Genomic DNA, 25,351 nt, shown 5'->3' on the forward strand with positions numbered 1-25,351 from the left:
TATGAAAAACAGAAAAATTATTTTCTTATACATGATCACATTGTTCAGGAGATTTTACAGTATTTCCCTGGTACACAGCTTCTGCCTACTCTTATAGATAAGCATATTAATGATATTCAAAATTATGTGAAAACCTATAGCACAAGACAATTTCAAAATGTCAGCAGAGTTGTTTTGTAAGGTGAATACAGTTTTAATTTTTAAAGGAAATTATGCATTTCACAGAGTTGATTATAAATGTCAGTCTTATTTTAAGGCTGAGTAAATAGTCTCAAACACATCCTAATCCTATTAGATACAAACCCTCATTGTAAAGGTTGAATTGAGTTGGAAGAGCATTGTAGGTAAACATGCATATGGGAGCACCATAGGTAAACTGTACTGACTGGTGGATAAAAGAGCTTTGTCCTTCTAGCCCTTCTATAGTTTCCCTTCTTTTTCCCTGTACTTCCAAAGCTGTGATTAAACACATAGGCTCAAACAGTTTGGAAAGAAAAATGCTCCACATTTGGGATGCTCACTATCCCATGACTCAAAGATGAAAACTCAACACAGTTCTTAATTAAACCTGTACTTACAAAACACGGAATCCACAGCTATTCACCATGAAGCCAACAGCAGCTGTTTAACTTTCCTGAACAGTAACTGGATTTATGTAACTTTCTCCTTTATGTGTGATAAAGATATATGCCCATTGCACTGCAGCTATTCACAAGCAACCAGAAAGAATTTGTTCTTAAACAATTAAACTAACTCGTTAGTTTTATGTTGGATATGGATGGTTTGTTTGATGTTTTTGAAGTTTGCTCAGGCTGAAAATAATTTCCTTCATAATTTTTCATTATTTTTAAGAGGCAGTTAAAAGTTCTTAATTACCAAAATATCCTTTCCTCCTACATTTGCCTTCATTTCCTTTTTTTTTTTTTTTTGCTTGCTCTAGGAGTGAAAGAAGATGAAACAACTGAATTCCATTTATCCACACATCTGTACCCTGCTCTCCTTAATTCTGTTAGCAGGTGATGTACAGCTGTAGAAGGGGAATAGGGTTTGCACTAGCGTACTAATCCTCAGACCATGATGAATTCGATACAGAAACTCATCTCATATTCCTCCTGGTCCCACCACTTTCTCTGAGGGTGATTCTCATCTCTCTTTCCAACATTATTTTCTTCCCTAGTAGTCCACCATCATTTCTACTGCTAGGTAAGAAAAACCCTCTGGTTTATGGGGAGAGACATGCATGTTTCCAGCTCCTTCGCTCTGTCAGCGTGACATCCTGATGCTTCCAACGGCAGAGATGGACAGAGTTTGACAGCAAGAGGGAATTTTGTAATCAAGGCAGGTCGCAAATTACTGCTGGGAGTTCCAATGTAGGTATTTCCCAGCAGAAGAAAAAGTTATTCCTCAAACATAATGCTTCCCTGAAGTTTTCCAGTAGCCTTTTAATCAGCAGCCAGCTGTCAAGATTCTGCACACACAGATATCTAATATTGGCATTTAGTTTTCAGCCTACATAACCTAGGAGTGTTTGTTACACTGTCAGTAGGCAAGATAGGGTAAATTTAAGATAATTCAAAATGAACACCCAAGCTTCATTTTCTATACTATTAGAAGCAAAAAAATATCCCATGTATCTAGGAAAAAACAGTTGCAAAATGACGTCTACTTGACTTACCTAACGGGAATGGAAATGGATCATAACTTTAAAGGTAATTACACATCAGCTGTTCTTAATAGCTTTGTGTACCCTTTAAAACGACCTCACTATTTTAACCAATCTTCTCCTAAAATTTACTTTTCTTAAAGTAAGCTCTTACAAAACCTAAAACTAACATACGTTTTTCTTCAAAGTTGTGTTTGTATCATTTAAGACACTAATCTGAGTAAAATTTCTGCCCTAAGCAATGGTGCATTGAGCTACTATAAGCTATCTTAACCATGAAATCAAACCTGACTTGATTCTAATATAAAATGTAAATACTATTATTAGGCTTTTATACTGTGAAAACCTACAAAACTTAAAAAAGATAACAAGCAGCTGAAAAACAAAAAAAACAACCAACTTTCAAAATATTGCTAAGCACTCCTAATTATCTGTAAATTATTTGTAAATTATCTAAATAATACTACAAGAACAAATACTTTGGTCAAATGGTATAAACCAGTGCCAGGTATCAAACTGGACTCTATGGCTCAGATTTTGCAAAATAAATCATAAATTATTCTATCAAATTCTTTGAAACTTACTTGATATGTATTTATGAGATAGGAACAAAGTTATTCATGCATATAAAAGTGTGCAAGAGCAGAGTAGAAATAACCCCATTCTCTCCTCTGTACAGCACCCCTGAAGAACTATCCAAGTATTGACAGCATAAGACACTGAAATAACACTGCCGTTCATGTAAATGAAGAGCTTTATAAACTTTCAAAGTACAAGTAGCTACAAGTGAATTCAGAAAACCTGTTTGCAATTTTATTTCAAAGTGATAGCACTTAATAGCAGTTAAAATAAACTGATAACTGATAAAATAACTGATAAAGAGTAACAACCACTTTTCACTCCAATTCAGGATAAAAGTCACATACTGTTAAGTCAGCATATTTTATACACACATCATGTCTCAAATAACTTCAGAGCAAGTAGTGTATAAAAAAATACCAACTAACAAAATATGAAAATATTCCATGCCCAGTTCATTTCAGTTAGCTGTAGAAGATGTATCTACCGAAAAACAAGCACGCTCATTTCAGATGGGGGAGTACTTACATCACTCTGGTGTTTACTGACTTCCATGGCATGCTTAACATCTGGAGGCTCCTTCATTCGTGCGTAATCTGAAGTTCCTTTCTCAGCATCATGTTTTTGTTTATAGAGTACCTGAAAGAAGCAATATTATACTTTTGCGACCTGAGCAGAGCAGGTATAATAACATGAGCTGGGTTAAACCCAGTGTCATAAGGTGCCTGTATTGAGGAAGATACATAATAAATAATTAAACTCCTTAATAGAACCAGCTCCTTAATGAAATGAGAGCAGCTTCTACCCAAAACAGAGACATATAAGGTAGAGTCAGCAGAGAGATTTCTCTGCAACTGTTATTGCAACAGAGGCATGAGTAGACAGGGGAAGAAAAAGCAATATACAGAAACAGAAAATTAAGCTTAACAAGGTGAGAAGACAGATCGGGGAAAAGGATAAGCAAAAGCTTTTTATTTGCTCAAAACACATCATTTTCAGGGGGGAAAAAAGGTTATGCATTTTTCATAAACAAACAGTTTTATATTAAATACTCATAGCCCAAACTTCTCTTTCTCCTGCTGCTAGGAAACTACTAGCATAATATGCATTTTGACTAGCCCCCAAGTTCACAAAGAAAAATAATACTTACATTCAATTCACATCATGGTAAAGGAAAATGTAATCGAATTGTGAGTTTATAAACACATTTATTTTTATAATAGAAATGGAGCTCAACATTGGGCATTTATCCAGCTTTCACTGTACTGCGTTATACTTACGTATACACATATTCATATACCAGAACTGCCCAAAAAGCTGATCTTGCACTTATCCTTGTCAGAAGCTTTTAGGCTTATATTAAGAAAATTCACCAGGTTTTGATGCCTAAAAAGCAGAAAATTCATTTTCTAACAGCTCTCATGAACAAGCACTAAAATAATCCCCAAGGAAATAGCAAATACTAAATAAGATTGATAGATGATCAGAAGAAATATTGAAACTAAAACCCTTGAGAGCAATAGAAGAATACTGTGAAAGTTTTGAGAGAACTCTCAACTACAGTGATTCAGACTCTTAGGACTGTGAGAAAAGGCTGTATCTGTTTCTGTTTAAAGCAGCACAATTTCGTCTGAGTCACAGAGTAGGGTGCCCAAGGCAATATGTTAGTATCTGCTCTGACTATCTTGGATTACAAAATAATATATAGGCTGAGAGATTAAGACAAAAAGGAGGGGGAGGGGGTATTTTTCCACTGCTACTATGTGAATGAAATTATCAAATCAGGAAACTTAAAATGTGCCACCTCCTTATACAATGAAACATGATCAGGCCTCTGGAGAAACAAACACAACTTAAATTGAAACAAAAAGAATCCATAACTTGCCTACATCTGGCAAATGGAAAAGCACATAATCTTCAACAAGACCAAAGCATCGCTAACAAATGATTCCCTGCAAAAGTGTAATTACTATACAAACATATGCCATAAAAACTCTTCTGCAACTTCTCCTTGCTTACACTGTCACTTTTAAGATGTTCCCCCCCCCACTTAACGTGATTCTGAAAAGCAGCCCCATACAGTTACTTCCAAAATCTACTAATTTACAAATATTTTATTACATTACCACTTTGCTGGTTCAACATCTCTATTTTTCTCTTGGCAAGTGGGCTACATAACCACGACATCAAAACAAAACAGCACATCAACTCCCACCATGAGAAAATTAACAGAAATTACAATTCAGTATCCAGTATCTTGGAAAAGATGACCATTTCTTTATTAAGGTAGTAAGATTTCACTTGCTATTTGCATTCTGTGTTCTTTCTATTATTTCAGATTATTCCAATTAACTCACTGAAGTAATCTAGAAGCAGTCACAGGCTAGGAGGAATTCAAAGGCTGTCTAGTTTAGTTTTGGACATTTTAGTGCAAAACTATTCCTAGATTTGTAAATCAGTTTCAAGGAAGCATGAAAGAATAATTATTATTATTTCATCAATAGTCTTAGAACCATTATTTTACAGGTTAGCATGCGTACATTTATTTCTCAACTCATGTTAATTTTCAAGTTTTAGCTAAACTGAATTTCCTTTATCAAATCTGCATAAGAAACTACTCCAGAGAGAGATCAAGCATTACAGGTCACTGACATAACCTCTACCCTTTAGTGGCACCATTTATTAACTTGAGAAATGCAAGGCAATTATTTAAGTAGGTATGACTTCAGATTGAACTAATTTGTAAGTACTCATTTTTTATTTTTCTTATCTCTCTTGTACACCAGTGTGTCAATAGGAAGCTGCATTAAGGAAGGCTTTGTGCTCTTTTAACCTAGCTCTGACCCTCTGTTTTGTCATACTTTAAACACTATTACATTTTTTTAATATATTTCCCTTTATAGTCAGTAAGCTGAGCTCTGAACTTAAAATCCACAAAGGAGGATTTTGTAGGAGGAAATGTTCAAAAACACAGAAAATGTCAATTTAATCTCTACACAGAGAATTAGATTATCTAGTGTATTCATGTAAAACAAAAGTATAGACGTCTAGGAGACTAATACCTGCCACCATAAAACAGAGGAAATTTTGAACATGACATTTCATACCATAAAAAAATTAAATAATTACATAAAACAGTCTGATAATGTGTAATATGATTGTAAGTGATGCAGTAAATCACAAAATTTTTATTGTAGTTAAAAAAACCCTCTGAAACTTTCTCTGGAAGTTGTAAATATTGCTTAAGATTCACTTGGCTCATCATCTTTAAAACCAAACAGAAAATACCGTTAAGCATTGACATATAGTTACTCCTTGAGGTATTGCCCTGTGCAAAGGAGAAAATTAAACTGCCTTCAGTTTGCTTTAGATTATTCCTTTCAGATAAGAGGAAAAACAGTGCAATCACTTCTTATGGCAGAAATAAAGTGATGAAAAAAGTGATGAAACGCTTACTTTTTTCCAACATTGTTTTCCCTTCAAGCAATTTTAAATACCTTTATCATTGTTTGTGACACCTTATTAAAAAAAAATCGTTCTACGTAAGGAAGTATTCAGTATACTGAATCTTGTCTGATCTTCAGACAAGGAAAAGACTTCGCACAGAGCTAGCAATGATCAGAAGTTTTCCTTAAGAAATATTTTCCACAGGAAAACTGCAATTTTTCAAAAATATGTCCACTTCCTCTCAGGAAAATCAACATTGAAGGCTCCCTGCCTAGACTGCTGCCATCAATTTTATTTTCTCACTGCAGAGAACAGGGAAATCGGTGAAAGCTTTTGTAGACTAGCAAGGAAGGTGAAGTTACTCAGTGAGGACAGGGACTTCTCTCTCTAGCTTACCCTGGGGACAATGGTGACAAAAGTGAGAGAGGGAGCAAAATCTGGTTGCTCACCCTCAAGAAAGCTACTTAGAAGTCAACAGTCAAATTTCCTGTGTAGAGGAAAAAAATGAAACTGAGAAAAGTCACCCAAGTATGTGGGGCTATGAAACTTCTTTTTCATTCTCCTGAAACATTTTTTCCCATAAAGACTGTCATGATTTTTTGGTTACAATTTTAGATAGATGTCCTTCTCTATGGGTATTTATTTACATCTTTGTGCCAGTTCTACATAAAACACAAAAGAACAAATGTGAGTTTCATGAAAAAGCCAACAGAGATGGTCTTGTTTTAGGCCTTCCTGAGTATCTTGAAGGGGAATTGAGCATGTATCAATACAGTCAATATGGGGGAAAAGCTCCACTGGAAGAGAACCACATTTGTCAGGGCGCTGTACTCTCCATTGTGGCAAGATCCACATGCCAGTGCTGACCTTGCATGGCTGCAACCCTACAGAATGAGGTCCTGGCTCTGCTGAAGTTACTGACAATTGCCATATGAATTAAAGCATGCAAACGTGGTCAATGGTGCTGTGGCAGTCTGTTTGCTCTGGAGACGACAGTGTAGGCGAAATCCCATTTTCTTGCGAAAAATGGGAAATTTCCCCTAGTTGCCCCCAACTTCCTAAATGATGAGTGTGATTTGAAACAGTGTATCAAATTACTAAATTAGGTTAGATCTAGGTAGGCTGAAGACAGAGCTGCTGGGCAGCAGCAGTACAGCAACACCAAATCATGGGAGAGATCCTTTGCCGAGAGCACACCTGTGTAAGGAGATCCCCCAGAACAGGTATGCCAGCCTGTGCTAGCAGGTAGCAGCAGGGAGAGTCAGTGGCTCTCCTTTTTTCCGCACCATGATCCCCTAGTCCAGATGCAAGTGCTTGGCAGATGCATCTGCCAAGAACATGGCACCACAGAGCGAGAAAACTCCTGCTTGATCTGGCTACAAAAGCATTCAAGCCCAGCATTTCATCCAAGAAGCATGAAAAAGGAGTCAAAGGTGTAAATTTGTTCCAAGTGGATGGGAAGGAGGATATGTACTCGTATTTTCCACCTCTCAGGAAAGCAGCACCTACTTAAAATCAGCTTACTATAACTGAGAAACAGACTGCAGTTCTGTGCTTGCAGCAGTCTTTTTGCAGGAGGGCTGGCATAATGGCCAGCTGGTGCTGCTCTCTCTCCTTCCTATGACATATCTGTAGTCTCCTCCTGAAGTGATGACCTGTAAATTCACAAACCCAGCTAGACAGATGCAGCAAAAACCCTCTCTGCCACATCCTGACCCAGCTGGAATGTGAAATCCTTGTATTAGCTACTTAGGTACCACAGTGATAGGCACAATATGGATTAGATTTGAATACTGTGGAGAACATTTTCACTAGAAAATCCCCTGAGATCTCTCTCAAAGTAGCATTAAATTCAGGTCCACTGCAACTGTAACCACAAGTTGGAAAAATGTGTCAGCATATCTTTAAGTTTTATGGTAGATTATGATTTATAATGCAACTATTCCTAAGGGAATGGTATGAATTTTACAGGGAAAATTTCTGCTTAAATATCTCATCCTATATGCATATTTGTTTCTCTATGACTGTTGTATGATTGAAGAAAACCTTCAAAAACTATCAAATAAAAGTCAGTCTTTTCCTTAAAAGGGTTTTTTTGATGAATCAATGGTTTCACTTTTAGTCTCAGTTATTTGTCTCTTCTGCCACATCACCAATGTTAATTAATCCCATTTGTGTAAACTAATGTAGAATATAATAATTTGGAATGAATCCGGGAGTGAATCTGTGGCAAAATAGTTAACTAATGTTTTATAAATCGAGCTAACAGTTATACAAGTTTAATTCCCAATTTATTTCTACTGTAATTCCTCTAATCACTCACTTTTCAGTGAAATGTCACATTAATAACATTTCAGCTACTGTGCTGCTTTAACCTGAGTGTATATATGTTCCACTTCAAACTAAGAAAACTAAAATATATGTTATTATATTTGCTTAATATAGCCTTGATTAAAACACTGTTTTATATCAAAACATTTCTCTACAATGTGTCCTGAGATTTCAGTCCTTTCTTTTGGTATTTTCCTTTGTCTGAAAAAATATCACTGCATTAGAGGAATGCTTATTGAAATACAGTCAATATTATGGATTTAGGAGCATGTTCACACGCTGGTTGTATTAAACTATATCTTTAAGAGAGGAGAAAGTAAAAACAAGAAAAATGTGGAAATGTTTGGTGGACGGAAAACAATGACCATCTATCAGCTGTAATTCTCATGAGTAACAATGAAAATCTCTAGCTCCATTCATATTACACATACTTAACATTCGCAATTCCACTGAGATCAATGGAAGTGAAGGGTCACCTGCTTACATTTAGGGTATTATATTTTTAAGCCCCCGAAGGCAACTGAAGTGGAATTTACTATTTTGTTGGTTGTTTACATGCTTTACACTATCTTTAATATACTTCATATTTTTAATTCTATAAAATTCGTTGTATTAGTATGTAGACCATCACAAATACATTTACTGCTATCAGTAAGTGCCTATAGAAGTCATCAAAGATTTTATTCTTTTGCCTTCAGCATCAAACATTTTATATAGCTAATACAACACCCAACAGGAAATAGTTGTTATATGATTCATCTATTCTATAAGCACAGTGCAATGTCACTGAATTCAGTTAATTCCTTATTGCATTCATAGATTTCTAATGGATTTATGAATGCACTAGCAGCTTTTAAATGTATATTTAATAAACATAACAATGTCAAAAGATTGTCAACATTTTAAAACTGAGTAGTTCTTGAAGTTAAGAAGTTATGCTGATAAACTGTGGCTGATAAACTCAAATAAATCAAGCCAGCAATCAAGTGTCTGTGCAAATATTTTGTTCAAATTGGCCATATCCTGACACACAGTTAATCTAAAAATCATTTTGCAATTCTAAAAATTGTACCTTGCTCTGAAGCTGCATTAATTCTTTTGCAAATACACTGTCAATTGTGGCTGGCATCTGCTGATAAAGAGAGTTGGAAAGGTCTTTTTTAGCAGCTCCTTTGTACTTCACCTAGAGGGCAGAAAAAGGTGACATATAATGCAAAAATTAAGACACAGTAAACATATTACCTATTTTTTCTAGTAAGTAAAATGACACAGACCATTAGAACTGGAAAAATTTAAAGCTGTCATTAACTTCCAAGCAAAAACATATTTAAATAATACTTTAGGTGGATGTGTCTAATTCACAAAACAATGCAAAATATCTACTAATTAAATTCAATCATTTGGAGGGGAGTATAAAATACGGTAGCAAGGCAGATTTTTTCTATATTTTTTCAAATAATTTTCAAAATCAAAACTTATCTTTTTTCTTTCTCTTTTCACAAGTTTTGCACAACGGGAGCAATGAGAGGTCAACAACAAATATTTTACCAATTAATAAGTATCAGCAATTAAATGTAGCTGGAAAGGACGGGAACATTGAAATTAGCATGTCCACCATCATTTCTACCTTATCTTTTCATATTACAGTCTCATTTTTTTAATCACTTTTTACTTATCCTGTATTTCCTCCAGTGTTCAGTACTAGCAAATCCTCACAAAAGGGTTTCACAAGAGAGACCAGAATAATAGTTCAAAATTTGTGAGGCTTCTGCTTCATATATAAGTTTTTCAAATTCATAAAAACAATGTCAAGTACAGCTGTGAAAGTGATCATAAATACAAAAAATATTTTAAATTATACTGGCTAATGTCATTAATTTACTGTGCAATATACAGTTCTTCATTAGACATTAATTCCCCATATGTATATATCTATATAAATAATTTGCTCTAATAAATTTTCCAAGCCAGAGGGCTCTTTTTCACTGTTGTGGACATGCTGTTAAGAATTTCAGTGTCCAAGTTTTGCAAAAACAGGTTATGGGACACTAGAGGTCAGTAATTTACAAGATAAACCATCCATCACATCATTAGCTTCAGGTAATGCTGCAATAAGCAGATAGAGTGCTCAACAGTGTGGTAACATGAAACATACGGGGTTTAAAAATTTTAAAATACCTTTATATCTCTAAATCTTTGATTTATAATTAGCAGCTTTTCTTTGGAATCAGATGGATTAGATAAATATTCGCTATATACTGTACTTTTGTAGACTGCAATAGTCTGCCTCTTATAAAGTGTGATTACATCAGATTTACACCCCGTGGAGTAATGCCACTCTTTCTTAGAAAACAGAAAGATAAATACAACAAAAATATTCACTAGATGCACTTCTATTGGATGTAGCCACACAGAGTCACAGTGACAGAAAAATCACCCAGAACCAGTGATTCCCAAACAAAGCAACTCTCTGCCATGTAAAACTCCTGCTGCTCTTCTTACCTATGGAAAAGAATCAGAGATGCAATTCTACAGCACCTTGTACCTAGGACATGAAGAGCTGGCAGTAAATGCTGCTCTGGCATTTTGGAAGCTGTTAGTCTTTCTTTGCCACTACAGCTGTGCGTGTCTGTGTGTGTGTATGCCTGTGTGTGTGCATGTCTGTGTACACCAAGACCTAAAAACTCTGACACAGGGAGGCCTGCAAGTGCTCAGGCAACCCACAGATGGCATTGACCCGATGTCTGCCCCAGGTCCCTCACTGAAGAAGGACAGGGATGATAACATGGAAACAGTTCCCTTCTCTCCTGTTTTATATCAGGCTGTGAATTCTCCACAGCAGGGAAACTTTGCACAGGTGAAGTTTGCAAACTTCATCATTGCAGAACAAGCAACAAAAAAATTCTTTTCCTATTCCTCGGTTTACCCACCCATAAAATGGGATAGCTAGGACTGGCTCAGAACCATTAACAAAGTATCTTCAAATCCCAAAATAAAAGTATCACATAATTCCAAAGTATTATTACTCACATATACGGTATATATTAATTACAGCCTTTTAAGTCACTTTAGTTATAAACAGAACTGTTATTTGAAAGAAGCTGTCCTTCCCCTGCTAAAAGTCACAGTATCCAACTGAGAGACTTTTTAAGAAGGATAAGAAGCCAAGAAAATTCTTCAGCCTTTTAGATCTTACCTCAGAAATAAAAGCACCGACACTTTTCACATGTTTTAGCTGCGGGGTGTCAGGTACAAATATGCACTTGCCTTTAGATTTTTTAAACTCTTCTTTATAGTGTATCTACAAAGAGAAGAAAAAGAGTTTAATTGTTCTTAAACACAACACACACACACAGAAAAATAAACAACAGCTATTTTTTACTTAAATATTTTTTATTATTATTATTTTATTTTATTCATGGATACTATTCTGGATGGCTTGCAAGTACCTCTAGCTGGATCAAATTAAACCATAAAGGGAAACACCCAGTTCTCACACACAGTACCAGGACTATGTAAAAGTCACAGAACTCTTTAATAATAAAGATGAAAAAGATAGGATTTTTTTTTATATATCTACAGCACATTTTCACCACCATTGCAGATGTTTTAGTATGTCTAAAGAAAGAAGAATCAAATAATTGATCTCCTTGATCCTTGATCTCAAAGATAAAATTGTTAAACTAACTTCTAACACAGACATAGCAAGCACAGAATCTGTATAACATCATCAAATGCCCCTTTCTGAATCCAAGAGTTCAATGAATAAATTCAGAAGGCCACTGCCAAACCGTTGCCTACAAAGCACCCAACAGAAATGACATGCAAGGATTAAAAGAATTTAAGACGAAATAAATTTTAAATTGAGCCATTTTTAAATTGTGTATGCACAAAGGAAACAATTTTTGAAACAAAACACCATGATATATTTTGCAAAAAAAATAGAAACACAATTTTTTTTTTAACAACTAACCTTTTCCTTACCATGGGCAAACAGTGTGGGCAGGTACCACACGACTTGATGAAGTCAGAGTTACTTATTTGTATGAGTGAGACTATAAGAAGGATAAAATCTATGGACATGATTAACAGGTAGGTACCTTTATTATATAAGAACTTCATGAAGAAAGATGATGAATTATGATGAGATGGACTAAATAAGTTTTAAAGACAGACACTTTACGTGGATAGCCTTAAATGTTTTTAGTGATATTTCTTTCTTTGTACATACAATAGTTTAGATCAATCCAAATTTAATTATTTAGTACTAAGCTCTTTCATGGTTATTATCTACTATCATTTCTCTAACCCCATTTTCACATTCTGCATAACAGTAGCTTGCATTTATGCACTCTAGACTTGCTGACAAGCACTGACAGAAGCAATATGATCTGCATCCGAGCATTACAGAAATATGGAGTCTTAATTTCCTCTCTCTCTGAATCTTTAATGGATATCACAAGTTCTAGTCTATGCTTCTCTACAGGGACCTGGAAAATTCATGAGAAGGATGGCAGCTTACACAAAATCAGCTCCTGTACATTCTGATGCAAACTTTCTGTACACTGCAAAATGGATTAGATAATGCTGAATTCATCTCAAACTCATGATTACTTAATCCTCACACAGTAAACAACTTTAATATTGAACTTATCCACATTTGGACTACTGAAAGAATCTACATCTCACTACCAAATCATATTGTCTGCCTTTGTGGATTATGGTCTATTCTAAATAAAAACTGTTTGATGAACAATGAGTGTAACATTACTGTGTCATGATTTTATTCAGGGATCACAAAGCCAGTGGTTCATGTAACCTGTGTATGACACTGTACTCCAAGGTAATCACAGAGCAATATACAAAATAAGTGCAGTTTTATGAACACATGAGCAGGCACACACTGTTCAATCTGCCCACATGCATGGGAAATCTATGGAGCTGACTGCTTACTGGTTAGGTTTGATGGCATTTCCAATAGGAACTCCTGTAAAACTGTGACTCTGGTAGAGGAGACAGAGAGTCTTGCTGCTCACAGCTTAGATAAACCACCCATAGATATCAAAAGCTGACTGCAATTACATCCATTTTAATTACAGAGCAATAATTACATTCAAAACTCAAACATAAAAGCTTCCTAAGGTGTATCTTAATTGGAGGGAATGACAAAACACGACCAGAAGAAACAATCAAAAACGGTTCTGCTGCAAAAGTCATGCTTTCAAACTACCCAAAAACAGTAAAGGACTAATGCCACCCCCTTACTCCTTTATTATTCACATTTATTATGGTAACCCACAGAGGCCACAAAATGGACACAAATGGACCATTTAGAAAGGACATATAACAAAATGTTTGTTCAAATTGTGATCCAACACACTCCATTCTGCTACAGAATTGTCCACATTGCTTGGAAACAGAAAGATGGAAGATGATATGCAACAAGTATAATGAGTGGAAAGGCACGCTGCTCCTCCACTTGACTCTAGGTCTCTTTGGCCTTTATAACAGAGACATGATAAAGCAAGGACAGCTAAATGGCAAGTAGTTCTACTTTTTATATAGGGGAAAAGATGCACCGCTACCACACATGAACGAAACTGAGCAGAATTCTCAGTGGCAGAGTGTCTGCCATTCTACTGAAAAGGATTATGATAGTTTGGTCAAATATCGTGTATAATAATTCCCGTCTCTGCTTATAAACAGTATTGACAACATCACACCCCATAATCAAAACAAATATGAAAATACACCACAAGCAAATGGATGGGCGCAATTTCAATATGAAAGAGAAAAGGACTGGAAAGGAAGGTAATTCATATAAGTCAAACACACGACAGTTTTGAAAACATCTGTGGAATTAAATTGCATCATGAAGGGAGATTAAATGAAATGGCTGTTGAGAGAAACAATCCAGGGGTATCACAGCCACAGAACAAACTGCCAACCTCAAATGAAACTGGGGATTTCCTGAAGAACAGGAGCACATTAACACAACTTCCCCTACATACAGCTCAAGGCTGACAGCTATGCATGCACTAAGGACTGCCATCATAACACTTTTTTAAAACCATATTGCCAAATTAAAGTCTGCCAGCAAAGAATGCAGGGCAAGCATAATGCAACCCCAGTATCTCAGGTATGTGCACTCCTGGCGCTGCTTTCTGATGGAGGAGCTGTGCTGACAGCTCCACCATCAGAGAAAGACAATCACCCAGTCTCGTGGGCAGCAAGGACACAGGCTGCTCTCCCAAGGTCATCTTAGGGCCAAACTGCAAGTGCCATAAAACCACTGTACACATAAAACATACAGATGTACACCAATGACACATCCACACAAACAGTATTTTCTGCAAAGGTTCATGGTAAAAAGGATAAGGAATATATAAAAATTCTGAATGTCAATGAGTCAAAAATCAAAGGTAAGAATGCAAACTCCTGGCAGTTCATTGGTCTCCACAATGAAGTGTGCAGGGTAAACAATTTATCCCCCAGCACGAAGGACTTCACTGAACATACGAAATTCCATTATAGCAAAAATTCTGGGGACCAACATTCATACTCTATAAATGCACTGATTTCATCAGAGGCTGAATTAGGCCCTAAATTTGAAAGCTATTTTTAAACACAGTCTTTTTTTTTTTAAATTAATTGGTCTGGACCTGTACATACTGTTGTTGCTTTGAAAGCATTAATGACACTTTGCCATTATGCTTGACATATCTCAAGGAAAATCTAACACAGTTGTAGGCTAAACATATTACAAGTTTACAGCAAAAAATCCCTGAACCATTACAAGCTTCAGAAATCTGGTTTGACTTAGTTATTCACCCTAGCTCTCAAGGCCCTGCAGAAAATCCGAGAAAATGTAGCCACTCCATTTGTCAGTTAATTAACAGTCAAAGCCAACATTACTCCTAATGGGTACATAGCATAGTAATAATTCCTTTTCAATTAAAGAAAATATTTCTTTAGCACTTTTCAATAAGTTTTTGCCTTTAAGAACAGCAATCACATTCAGAAAGAAGCTGCATGGAAGCAATAAATGTATTTTGGGTCAGATAAGTGCTCCAGGTCCATTTTCATTTTGGCCTTTACATGAGTTGACAGGCACTTAATGCACCATATGCTATTTTTTCCCAAAGAAAGCATGTAGATAGCTATCAGTAAAAAATATTATTAATCTCTACTACTTCCTAAAGTAGATTGAGATTACAAGGGAGCCATCTTGGTACCTTCTCTTAAGGATCTATCCAATTTCCAGCATTCTTTCTGTGAAAACTGAAATAGATATATGGACAAAGAGGAAACTTTGACCTTGTCAAGTCACACTTTCAAGCCAGCACTGTAATACTTACACATCCCAGGTTCTTCTGAATTACCTATTTTTTTCCAATACATAACCCCTAAAAATTTATACCTAAAGTGTAGATTCTATATGTTCTATTCCCACAAAATAAACATCACAAATCTAAATATAGATTACAACACAACATGAGCCTGACATCCCTTTTCAGTTTCTTTAAAATATTCTAAAGTCATTCTCTGCTCAGTAATTTCTTGGATCTGATCTATGATGCTTATATAATGTCTATAACTGATAAACAGTTTTAAAAATCTGTAGTAACTAAGTCAAGAATAAGCTAGTTAAATATTTTTAAAGATATTCTAGCATTTCAATGGATTTGTCCTATAAGCGTAGTCAATACAATATGCTGAGCAGTTCTGAGCATCTGTGACCACAGACCAATAGATAACATTCAAAATCCATTTTTAACCTCCCTCCTTACAGCTATGTGTACTGAACCAAGTTCTGTTCAAACCAATAAAACTACATAGGCTATAATCAGAACAAATACTGCATTTTCCTGATGAAAGCAGCCAAGGTGTTCTCATGGCAGACACCCAATAGACATTTTGAAACATTCTCCTTTCTAGGTCCTGTGTTTCATACCATCAAAGTGCTCTGAAAAGCTCATCCCTCTATGGCTGATAACTTAAGGTACTAGAATAATCAGTGCTTTTCTATTATTTTGTGTGCTTCTATATCTGAGCTTTGGATGGGTACATGCTACATTGTACATATCTGAGAAAATATGTATCATAAATATAAACACACTTAAAAAAAGAAATTCAAATATAAGGATGCAAATAGTCACTGTCACTTACATCACTTATTAATTCACTGCATTTTCGGGCCAGTTCCATATTTCTATCCTCAATAACAGGCTTGAGGAAGACCTGTAAGAGAAAGGTAATCATTCTAGGTTTATCGTCCTAAAGAGTAACAACAGAAGGAAATAAGTACTTTTAAAAGCTATTGGGGTTTAACCCACCTTTTCTTCTTCTTCCCCATTTTCATTTTCATTTTCATTTTCATCCTCCCTGAGATCCTGAATGACAGACACTCGCATTTTAATACTTTGCAGGAAACAACAATGAAAACTCTGAAAAGGTTCACTGCTGCAGGAAACAGCTCAGATCCTCCAGTGTGCCTGGATTTGTGTCCTCCACTGCACTTAATGCCACCACAGCTCCTTCCTTTTTTAGGCAGCACTTGACAGCCTTTATCTGAACAATTCAGTGTGAGTGAACTGAAAAGCATTGCAGATGGCCTTGCTAGCTATCAGTCACAGCAGAGCTAATGCTTTCTTACTGATAAAATATAATTAAATGACCTATCCCCATCAACTATTTTTAAAATGACTATGAACACAAAATACTGTGATGCAGTTAATTTGCAACATAAGTAATGTAGTAAAATTAACAGGATTAAAAGGGGAACATTGACTCTAAGTTTACGGTAAAACTGCCCAGTTCTAAGATTCCAGGCATCAATGACTCCAAAACTGTTATCACAAAACTTTGTTGGCCCAATAATAGAGCTTTTTGATCTAAAAAAAGCACACTATTCTCATTTGCCAGTAGGTGTAACTGTTAGTACATTTTTCAGAATTACTTCTTTTCCACAAAGCTTATAAAATTCCTTAAATACTTTCCATATCATGCTAGCTGCAGTTTAAACCTGTGCATACATAGATACAGACAAGTCTGTATTTCTTACAGGTATACCTGGCTACGCATTCACACAGACGTGTACGTTCCTTCGCTCTTACAAACTGTCATGGTCTGTAGTCTCAAAACCAGCCTCTTTCAGTATGAAGTCACTGACTCCAGTTGCAATGAAGCTGAAAGATATCCTTATGTCGACTGGTGCAGAGTATTTACTCCTGTAAAACGAGCAAGGAGGTGTTACAGGACCAGTTGGAGGAACCAGCATTTTAAGATCATTTTTCTTTCCAAATTGTAGCTTGTATATTTCTCATTTTGTAGAGGTCATGATTATGAACTTTATCTAGTAAAGTCATTCACCACTACACAGTTTTGTAATCAAGCAAAGATATAAGGAATGTGTGCTCTTTAAAAAAAAAACTTCAAAGACTTTTAAGTACTTGTGTGCAAACATAACATCCTTAGAGCTTATTTAAAAGCATACATTTCCTTAGAAAAAGAAACATTTCAAAGATGAGAAAAAATAAAACATTTGACATAGTTAAGGTCTGAAAATATGAAAAAAAAAGCATTAAGAACAAAGGCACAAACTGCTTTCAGCCTAAACCAAGAGACAGAATTCTTTATATGTTAATGGTACAGAAAACTTCAAGACTTTCCATTCCACTCTCAAATATAAACTCCTAAAGTTCAGGTTTGGATTGGCATTGCTAAAGTTTAGGTTAAACCGAGAAGTCTGGTTTGTATAGATGAAAATTACCTGGGATTTATGCTGACTGCTTCTGGAGTTCAGGGTGTTTCATCCTGGTGAAAACAAATGGTTTAGTCTTATAAGATGCATATTCAGAGTAATAGGTTCTTTTTGAAGATTGTGGTCATAGCAAATATATTTCTAAACAACAGACTCATGTGTGATTTCAAGGACCACATGTTAAGGAGACAGAGCACCTACAAAAGTGCCAGACAAATATGCAGCACTAAGGCTTCACTTTGGGATTTTTGTTATGGTATTGCAAATACTATATTCTTTCAGTGCAGTCAATTTCCCCTTTCTTCCTACATTTAATAAATTTTTTAAGTGAAGGCATTGAAAAATATTTAAGAGAGCAGAGAAAAGCTATTAGTAGCTGCAAAGCTTGCTGAATATGGAGAAATCTTTTGCTATATTTTGCACCAGAAAGCAATTACGGTCAAAATGACAAAGTCAAAACTGTTCATGTTTTGGGGGGAAAGGGAGGTGTTCAGCTTTTTAACCTGCTTACATTGTATCTCATGCATGTTCAGCAGCAGGACATACCAAAATTTATATATTAATTCTGGTTTCTCTGCAATGGTTTCTGCATAATAAAAATCTGCAAGATCACTTTTGGTCAGCCCTGCAGTGATCAGGTAGTTGGACTATATATATATTATATATATATAAATCATATTAAAGAAAAATATATCACTATGCACTAAGTAAGGGGGAAATATCACAGAATCAACTAATTGTACCCAAGTTATTCAAAATTCCACTTTTCACATAACAGACGCAGTAAGATACTATATGACACAGAAACCTGTCTCACTTTTTTTCCCTCCTCAAAGCACTGAATACTATCAGATAAAATTCACTGTGCAATGAAGTAAGTCTGAAAATTTAATATATCCAGATATCATTCAGGGAAGAATTTGTTAGGACTACTTAAGAGTTCCATGGTTTAGAAGTGCATTATGATTCAATTAATAGCCTGCAGACAGAGAAGAATAATAGAAAGGCTTGGGTTGGAAGGGACTCTAAAGATAATCCAGCTCCAAGCCACTGCCAAGGGCAAAGGTGCCACTCACTAGATCAGGTTGCTCATCCAACCTGGTCTTGAACACTTCCAGGCATGGGAAAGAAGCTTTAATTACTTCCACAAGAGGCAATAAATAATCTAGAATCAGCAGGAATGTTTGTGTACATTTACAACATTTTTAAAACTATGCTAAAAATACTAAATCTAATCTGAACAAAGGCCTAGTTAAAATGCTGAGCTTTACATCCCCAAAACAATTATAAACTATGTTGTATTAAAGATTACTTTTCACCTACAAATCCTCCATTTTTTACCAAAATCTCCAAACTGACACTTCTGAACCATTTTCCACTACATATAATGGAATAATCCATAGTCGTTTGTTCTGGCATGAAACAGCACAGATTAAACAAAATCAAATTGTACAAAATTTTAAGAAAATGCTGTAAAGGAGTGCTGTGTGTACACAATATTTATATGCACACAGGGCACGGCAGAATTAGAATTTCTTACTGCATTATAGATAACTTAATATGCACACAAAGAGGAAAAATGGCTTCTTCAGGGAAGTACCCAACTTATTCAAGTTTTGTAAGGAAACACTGCATTTTTATCTCCATCCACCCTGCATGGATGTTTCACATCTCAGTTCAGATTCAGCCTTAATAATGAGGCTATTTTGCTGAAGAAGATGCAACAACATTAAAATAACTGTACATTGTCTAAATTGTTCACAGAAGCACAGTACTTGCAATATGCAACCTTCACTGTGTATGAACCTTTTATAAGAGAAGACAAGCATTCCAGAAGCAAACTATATGGCTTATCCTATGAAAGGAGACATTTCAATCTCCTGACACTTAGGGCTGTCATTGGCTTGTGTTGATGCACTATTTTTTGACACAGAACATTACTCAAGTACTTGGTTTAAACACATATCTGCTGAGGAGGCAGAAGCAGAAGAAACATGGGGCGTAAATGAGCCTGAGTCTCCATGAGTACAAGTTGACCCAGCATGTGAATGGTTCAGGCGCACAGTTGGGCAGCTTTCCCACTTTGATCATACACAGCTGAGTCCACATCTGGCCAAAGCCACACCATCTCCTTGTCCCTTTATCAATCTTTCAAAAAATACCTTTGGGAGTTGTTAGCCCAGAAAGTTAAAATGTTTCATCTCATCTTGGCCCTGATTCACATAACAATATAGCGGTGATTCTCAATTCTGTCCCTGAACAAACAATACCACTGGACTTTTTTGGCATAATCCCTAAAAGCCTTCTGAGATATGCAATATCGACATGTACTGAAAGAACTTCTCTACCACTTCACAAAACAGTAGAGGTTTTGTTTGTCCTAGTAAAGATACCAGAAACATCACCATCTCAAATCTGTTTAATGCAGAGTTCCTCATAGGGTACTTGAACACAGGTTGCAAATTAAGGACCAAGGTATTTCAGGTCAAAGTCTGCATAGCATTATACTGAGAGGTATGTACACATTATGAATATACTTCTTTCAATTCTGGACTGAAAATCTAATAAGAGCAGAGGCAGAGTTTTAGTGCTTTTCCTGTTTCCAGTGAGTTAAAAATCAACCCACAGATATCCCTGAAATTAAAATGTTATTTTCTGCTCTAACTGGACAGACACGCACATCACTGAAATAAGTACAATTAATTCAACACAACACAGATGGTGGTGTCTTTTTCAAAAAGCACACAAGGCATTTGTAAGTGCTGACACTCAATTACTTCTCATTTCTAGAAATACTCATCTATCTGACTAGAAGTTCCTAGCAGCCCTGTATAAGGAAGCTCATAGTTAGGCTATCAGCGCCAGAATCACAAAGAGAATAATTAGAGGAATCCCAGCCTGCCAGTTTTAACCTCCCTGAAAATTAAATATCAATTCACATTAACTAAGGAAATTCAAGAGATGGCTCTATTTCGAAAAAAAACTTACCCATAATTTTGTATCTGTCAGATCATTAACACTGCATTTATCAATAACACTTCAAAACCTGCAAATACCTCACGGTTCTAAGCTAGGATTTTCATTCAATGTAAGTTATTTTATTTAGGGTCTTGGTAAAGCAGAGAATGGCAATGATATTTTTAAAGACAAATACAAATGAGATGTTAGAATACTGACTCTTGAATCCCAGCAAATCTAATGAATTTTCAGTGCCTAATAAATACATAAATATAGACATTTTTTGCAAACACACACTCTCAGAGACATTGTCTAGTCCAATTGGATTTTGATGACAGAGCATTTCGGATGTCTGTATGGTACACAGCTAGTTTCACATAATAATACCAAATCTAACCTAGATACAAGAAGCAGTGTAGTCTGAGCTCATTATCCTGAGAAATGAACCCATTCAGAACTGAAAGTAGTCATCAGGGCATAAGATTGTGCCATGTGGATGTAACCTTAGCTGTGATCAGGAACAATACATTGAAATAAATCAACATAAAGCTTTTCACATACTAATGTATTCTAAAAATACCCCAAAGCCTCTGCTTCATTTTTCTGCCAATATTTATAGTTGCCTACAATGTTTACACAATACTTTTTAAGCCTCAAAAATGGTATTTCCTAGCTGGGATACACAGTTCCACCTAATTTTTTTTTCTAATTTTTCATTTGTCAAGAAATTAAATCCTCAACGATGAAGCAATTTGGTGTTTCCACCCCTTTAATATTTTCAGTTTAACCAGAAGCCTGAAAAATTTATCCCTCCTACAGCTCTCTTCACAAGCTGATGCATTAGGAGCTGAGATGCCATGTTTGACTGCATTGCAACTGTTTAATCCATTCCACCTGACACAGCTGTGGCAATTCCCTTTCTTGTTCAGTGTCATAAAGCCCCTTCCCCCTTACCCAAGTGCTCAAGTAGGTATGGGAGTCCACCAGAGCTAACAGCTCTGAGGTACAGCAGCTGAGGCTCTTCAGCACCTCTTACTATTACATTACAACAATGAATAGTCATGATATGTTTTCCTGTTACCTACAAAACTGAAGCCCTGGTGCTACGTCTGCATGCTAAGTGGCCAAGAGACCTGCATGCTAGTCCCCTGAAACCCGTGGAGAGCAATACACACCCAAGCTATCTCTCTGCTCTGCAGCTGGAGGCTTAGATTTCACAAGGCTGTTCTACAGAAGATGGCTAGAAAATAAAACTATGAGCTGACTGGGTTACTGTGTCAGGTATCCATAAAACCAAAATCGCATTCGGCAGAAGAGGAAAATACAGGGATATATGGCTTTTCTCTTAGGACTCCTTACCTGCACAAAAGTTTGGATAGATCAAAGTTTTCCATTTACAAAAATTTCATTTGATCCAAAACTAAGTCCTATGGAAGAAAGAGCCACGAATATATAATAAGAGTTTGGAAATTCTACTTTGCTATAAATCACAGCTAAAATCATCAGCAAATGCAGGTAAAAGGTATGAAGCCAGTAATAAACAAGTTTCATTTTGCTTTGATAAATCCTAAAAAGCTAAAGATATTTCCTTTTTCCTCTTGGTGACTATATATTCATATATGGCTTACTGTAATCTGAAATAACAGAAAAATGTATTTGTCTTACATACAGACTCCTTTTTAGTCCTTAGCCATATAGATTGGGCATGTTTGCTTGCCAGGAATTTTTCTTGTGGCATTACTTTGAATTTAACTGCCTGAACTGACAGAAACTCCTGGAGCAGGAAGAGAAAATTGGACATTTCCTATAAATTTAATTTTCAGTCTATAACCCTCGCTTACCTAATGAATGCATTTTTTTCTAGAAACTAAAGCCACGGTGGTTTATTTTACTTGTATTTAATTGAGTTTTTTCTTCTTCATATTTCTGCGCTTGTATTTTCATAGTCCTTTTACTGTAACTCTGTGGACCGAACAATGCCAATACCATATGTAACACACACCTTTAAAAATACCCTTAAAACTGTACTGTTCTGGAACACTTCATGTGTACTGTAATTCTCAGGTAAGTTACATTTGTATCAAATTGCTACAGACAGGTAACTGTAAAACAAAAAACTTCATTCTTCATTGACAGTTATTTAAAATAACAGCTTTTAAACTTCAGAATAGTCTTCAGAAAGCTCCCCAAAACACAAAAGATGAAACCAAACAGGCCAGGATAAGAAAAGAAATTTAATTAACACATTTGAAGTAACAGAAGTCACTTGTTCAATGATGAAAAGTTTATTTTAGTAACTTCATTTTTTTATCAAGACAAATAATTTCAAGTCATAAATAATTGAAGGAGAAGGCATATTTTGTAGTACCTTCAGACACTAAAAGACAAAAATAAACCTTTACTTATGTAAAACATACATCACTCTTATTGTGTTTAAAATTACTGGTTCTTAAATCTCATTTGGAAAGAAAACAAACAGTTCACCTTTTTTTGTCTACTTTCTGAATTGTATCCATCATAAGATTTTAACAAAAAAACAAGTTAGACATACTTTGTGTCCAGGAGCATTAAATCTGGATTGTCATAGTCAAGCATCTCTTAGCCTACCATTCCATGCCTGATAGGTTAAGGCAATTATACACACGAGCTGTACTACGAATTTAGCAGTGTAATCAAAAAAAAAAAAGCACATAACATATAAAATGCACATTCAGAAAAGATCCACAATTTTCAAGACTGAGAGTTTATAATGACTGATAGATAGCTCATTCTTCCCAAAAAAAGGTACTGTGTCAAAATAGTCTACTTGAATAAATATTAATTTTTAAGTGCTTATAACAGGCTACAATGGATTTGTAAATACAACTCTTAATAAACCTGTATTGAAAAGAACCTTTTAACAAAGAATCCCATAAAAAGGGCTCTCTGGACAACCTAATCCTCTAATTGTGTTCGTGGTTATAGTCGAGGAGAGCAACTTACAAGTTCGTGAGCATTGACTATTATGTTGAAGAAAATACACTAAAAATACAATAGCTAGCAATAATAAATCACAGAAATGTTAGATCCTTATGCACACTCTGTTTAACAACGATATACACAAGTTTCCATGACAACACTGACAAGATGATAAAAACATCTTCCACTATCCATTGAAAAATACTTTTCTGCTTATATCATTGATGAGGTGGCAAGTACCTGATTTAGAAATGTCAACTTGCATTTAGTAACATATTTTTATATTCAAAGAAATGCAGATCATCTTTTTAAAGAATTTTAATTGAATATCTGAAGCAGAATGATTCATTATCTGATTTTTTTAGTCTTTTAAAACAAGTTACATCAAACTTTACCTTTTACTTTAGTTGTGGTCCATTGTTTATTTGCAAAATTTCAGCTTAAAATTTTTTTACATCTAGGGAAATTTCTTTCGCATGGATCAAATAAAAGCTGATCCAGCACTTTCCAAATAAATGTGAAGATTTTAGCAAAAGAATGTATTATTTTTAAATTGGTTTACTTTTGATCCATCATTCACAAAAAAAATTATGAAAAAATATATAAAACAATTATGCTTTATCAGTTATTTAATTTGCTTTCATATTAAAGTATCATCTTACTTCAAGTCTGAATTGTTTTCTTCAAAACAGTAGTGGACACAAAACTGGTATTTCTTGCTTCATCTTACTTTTTAGTCATTCCTGGGACCTGGTTACTCTTGAAAACAAGCAATGACAACAGTGGAACTTAAATTTGCAGTTGTCTCGACACTGATACTTTTAGGTGAGTATACTTCTCCATCTACTAAAACCATCATAATATTTATTAAAATGTCAGTTCTTATATTTTACTATAGGAAAAAATAGTTCCTATAAATTAATAATAAAAATATAGTGCTACGATGCTCTTCGTATAACACAGTATATCTAAATTACCACTTAAAAAAGCACACTGAATTACAGTTCTTCAAATCAAAGAAGGCTAACGCCTGCACTGCGTGAAACACAACAGTAAGTACCTCCTGAGAGGAGAAAGGCAAAAGAAATACTACAGCAATGTTTTGTACACTACAAATTATCCAGAAATACCATCACTGGGCATGATCACTGGTCGCTGTTAATAACATTAACACTTTTTACTCATACAGCTTCTTGTGGGTATGATTTAAAAAAATTTATAAATACAGAGCTAAAGCCTTTGATTGAGAATACAGGCACAGAGCAAGCCAAGTCCTCTCCCTGTCCTCAGGCATTTGAGGCCTCAGCTGGAGTCAGGCTTAAGTAAGAACAGCCATGGGTAGTAAGCAAGCCTGATCAAAAAACCTGCTCCTATCATGCTGCTGATTCATGGCCAATTGACAACCACGGTACAGACAGAGGTTTGGGAGGTGCAGCAGACTTGATCTGGAGAAGAAGCTGTCTTAAATCTCCTTTGAACATCTGGAATTTTGTAAAGTGGATAAATAGCTACTCTGCAGGACTGGTCCTTGCTCTATACCTGAAGATATATGATAATCCTATCATTCTATTTTACAAGGTGGAGAACAGGGAGCCATGAAACAAAGCAGCATCTCCACAGTAAGAAAGGGAGCCTGCAATGAATCAAGATTT

At 35.5% G+C, this 25,351-nt stretch overlaps 1 protein-coding gene across 2 annotated transcripts in view; it reads right to left on the reverse strand.

The window, feature by feature from the left end:
• The window catches only part of NEBL (nebulette), a 249,860-nt gene that overhangs the window by 75,723 nt on the left and 148,786 nt on the right, over positions 1-25,351 (reverse strand). Inside the window, exons 1-6 of one of the 2 annotated variants that reach the window (XM_025895396.2) lie at positions 17,093-17,134; positions 16,357-16,591; positions 16,190-16,261; positions 11,217-11,321; positions 9,093-9,203; positions 2,771-2,881 (exon numbers count right to left, since the gene is read on the reverse strand). The exons of the other annotated variant lie outside the window; for it this stretch is intronic. Coding sequence (XP_025751181.1) covers positions 2,771-2,881; positions 9,093-9,203; positions 11,217-11,321; positions 16,190-16,261; positions 16,357-16,434 — 477 coding nt within the window. The 5' untranslated portion in view covers positions 16,435-16,591; positions 17,093-17,134. Of the gene's footprint in view, positions 1-2,770; positions 2,882-9,092; positions 9,204-11,216; positions 11,322-16,189; positions 16,262-16,356; positions 16,592-17,092; positions 17,135-25,351 lie in introns of those variants that run through there. 2 annotated transcript variants of the gene reach the window in all.

Source organism: Manacus vitellinus, unplaced genomic scaffold (genome assembly GCF_001715985.3).
Source record: "Manacus vitellinus isolate BGI_N305 unplaced genomic scaffold, ASM171598v3 scaffold_3_pilon, whole genome shotgun sequence".
NCBI lineage: Eukaryota > Metazoa > Chordata > Aves > Passeriformes > Pipridae > Manacus > Manacus vitellinus.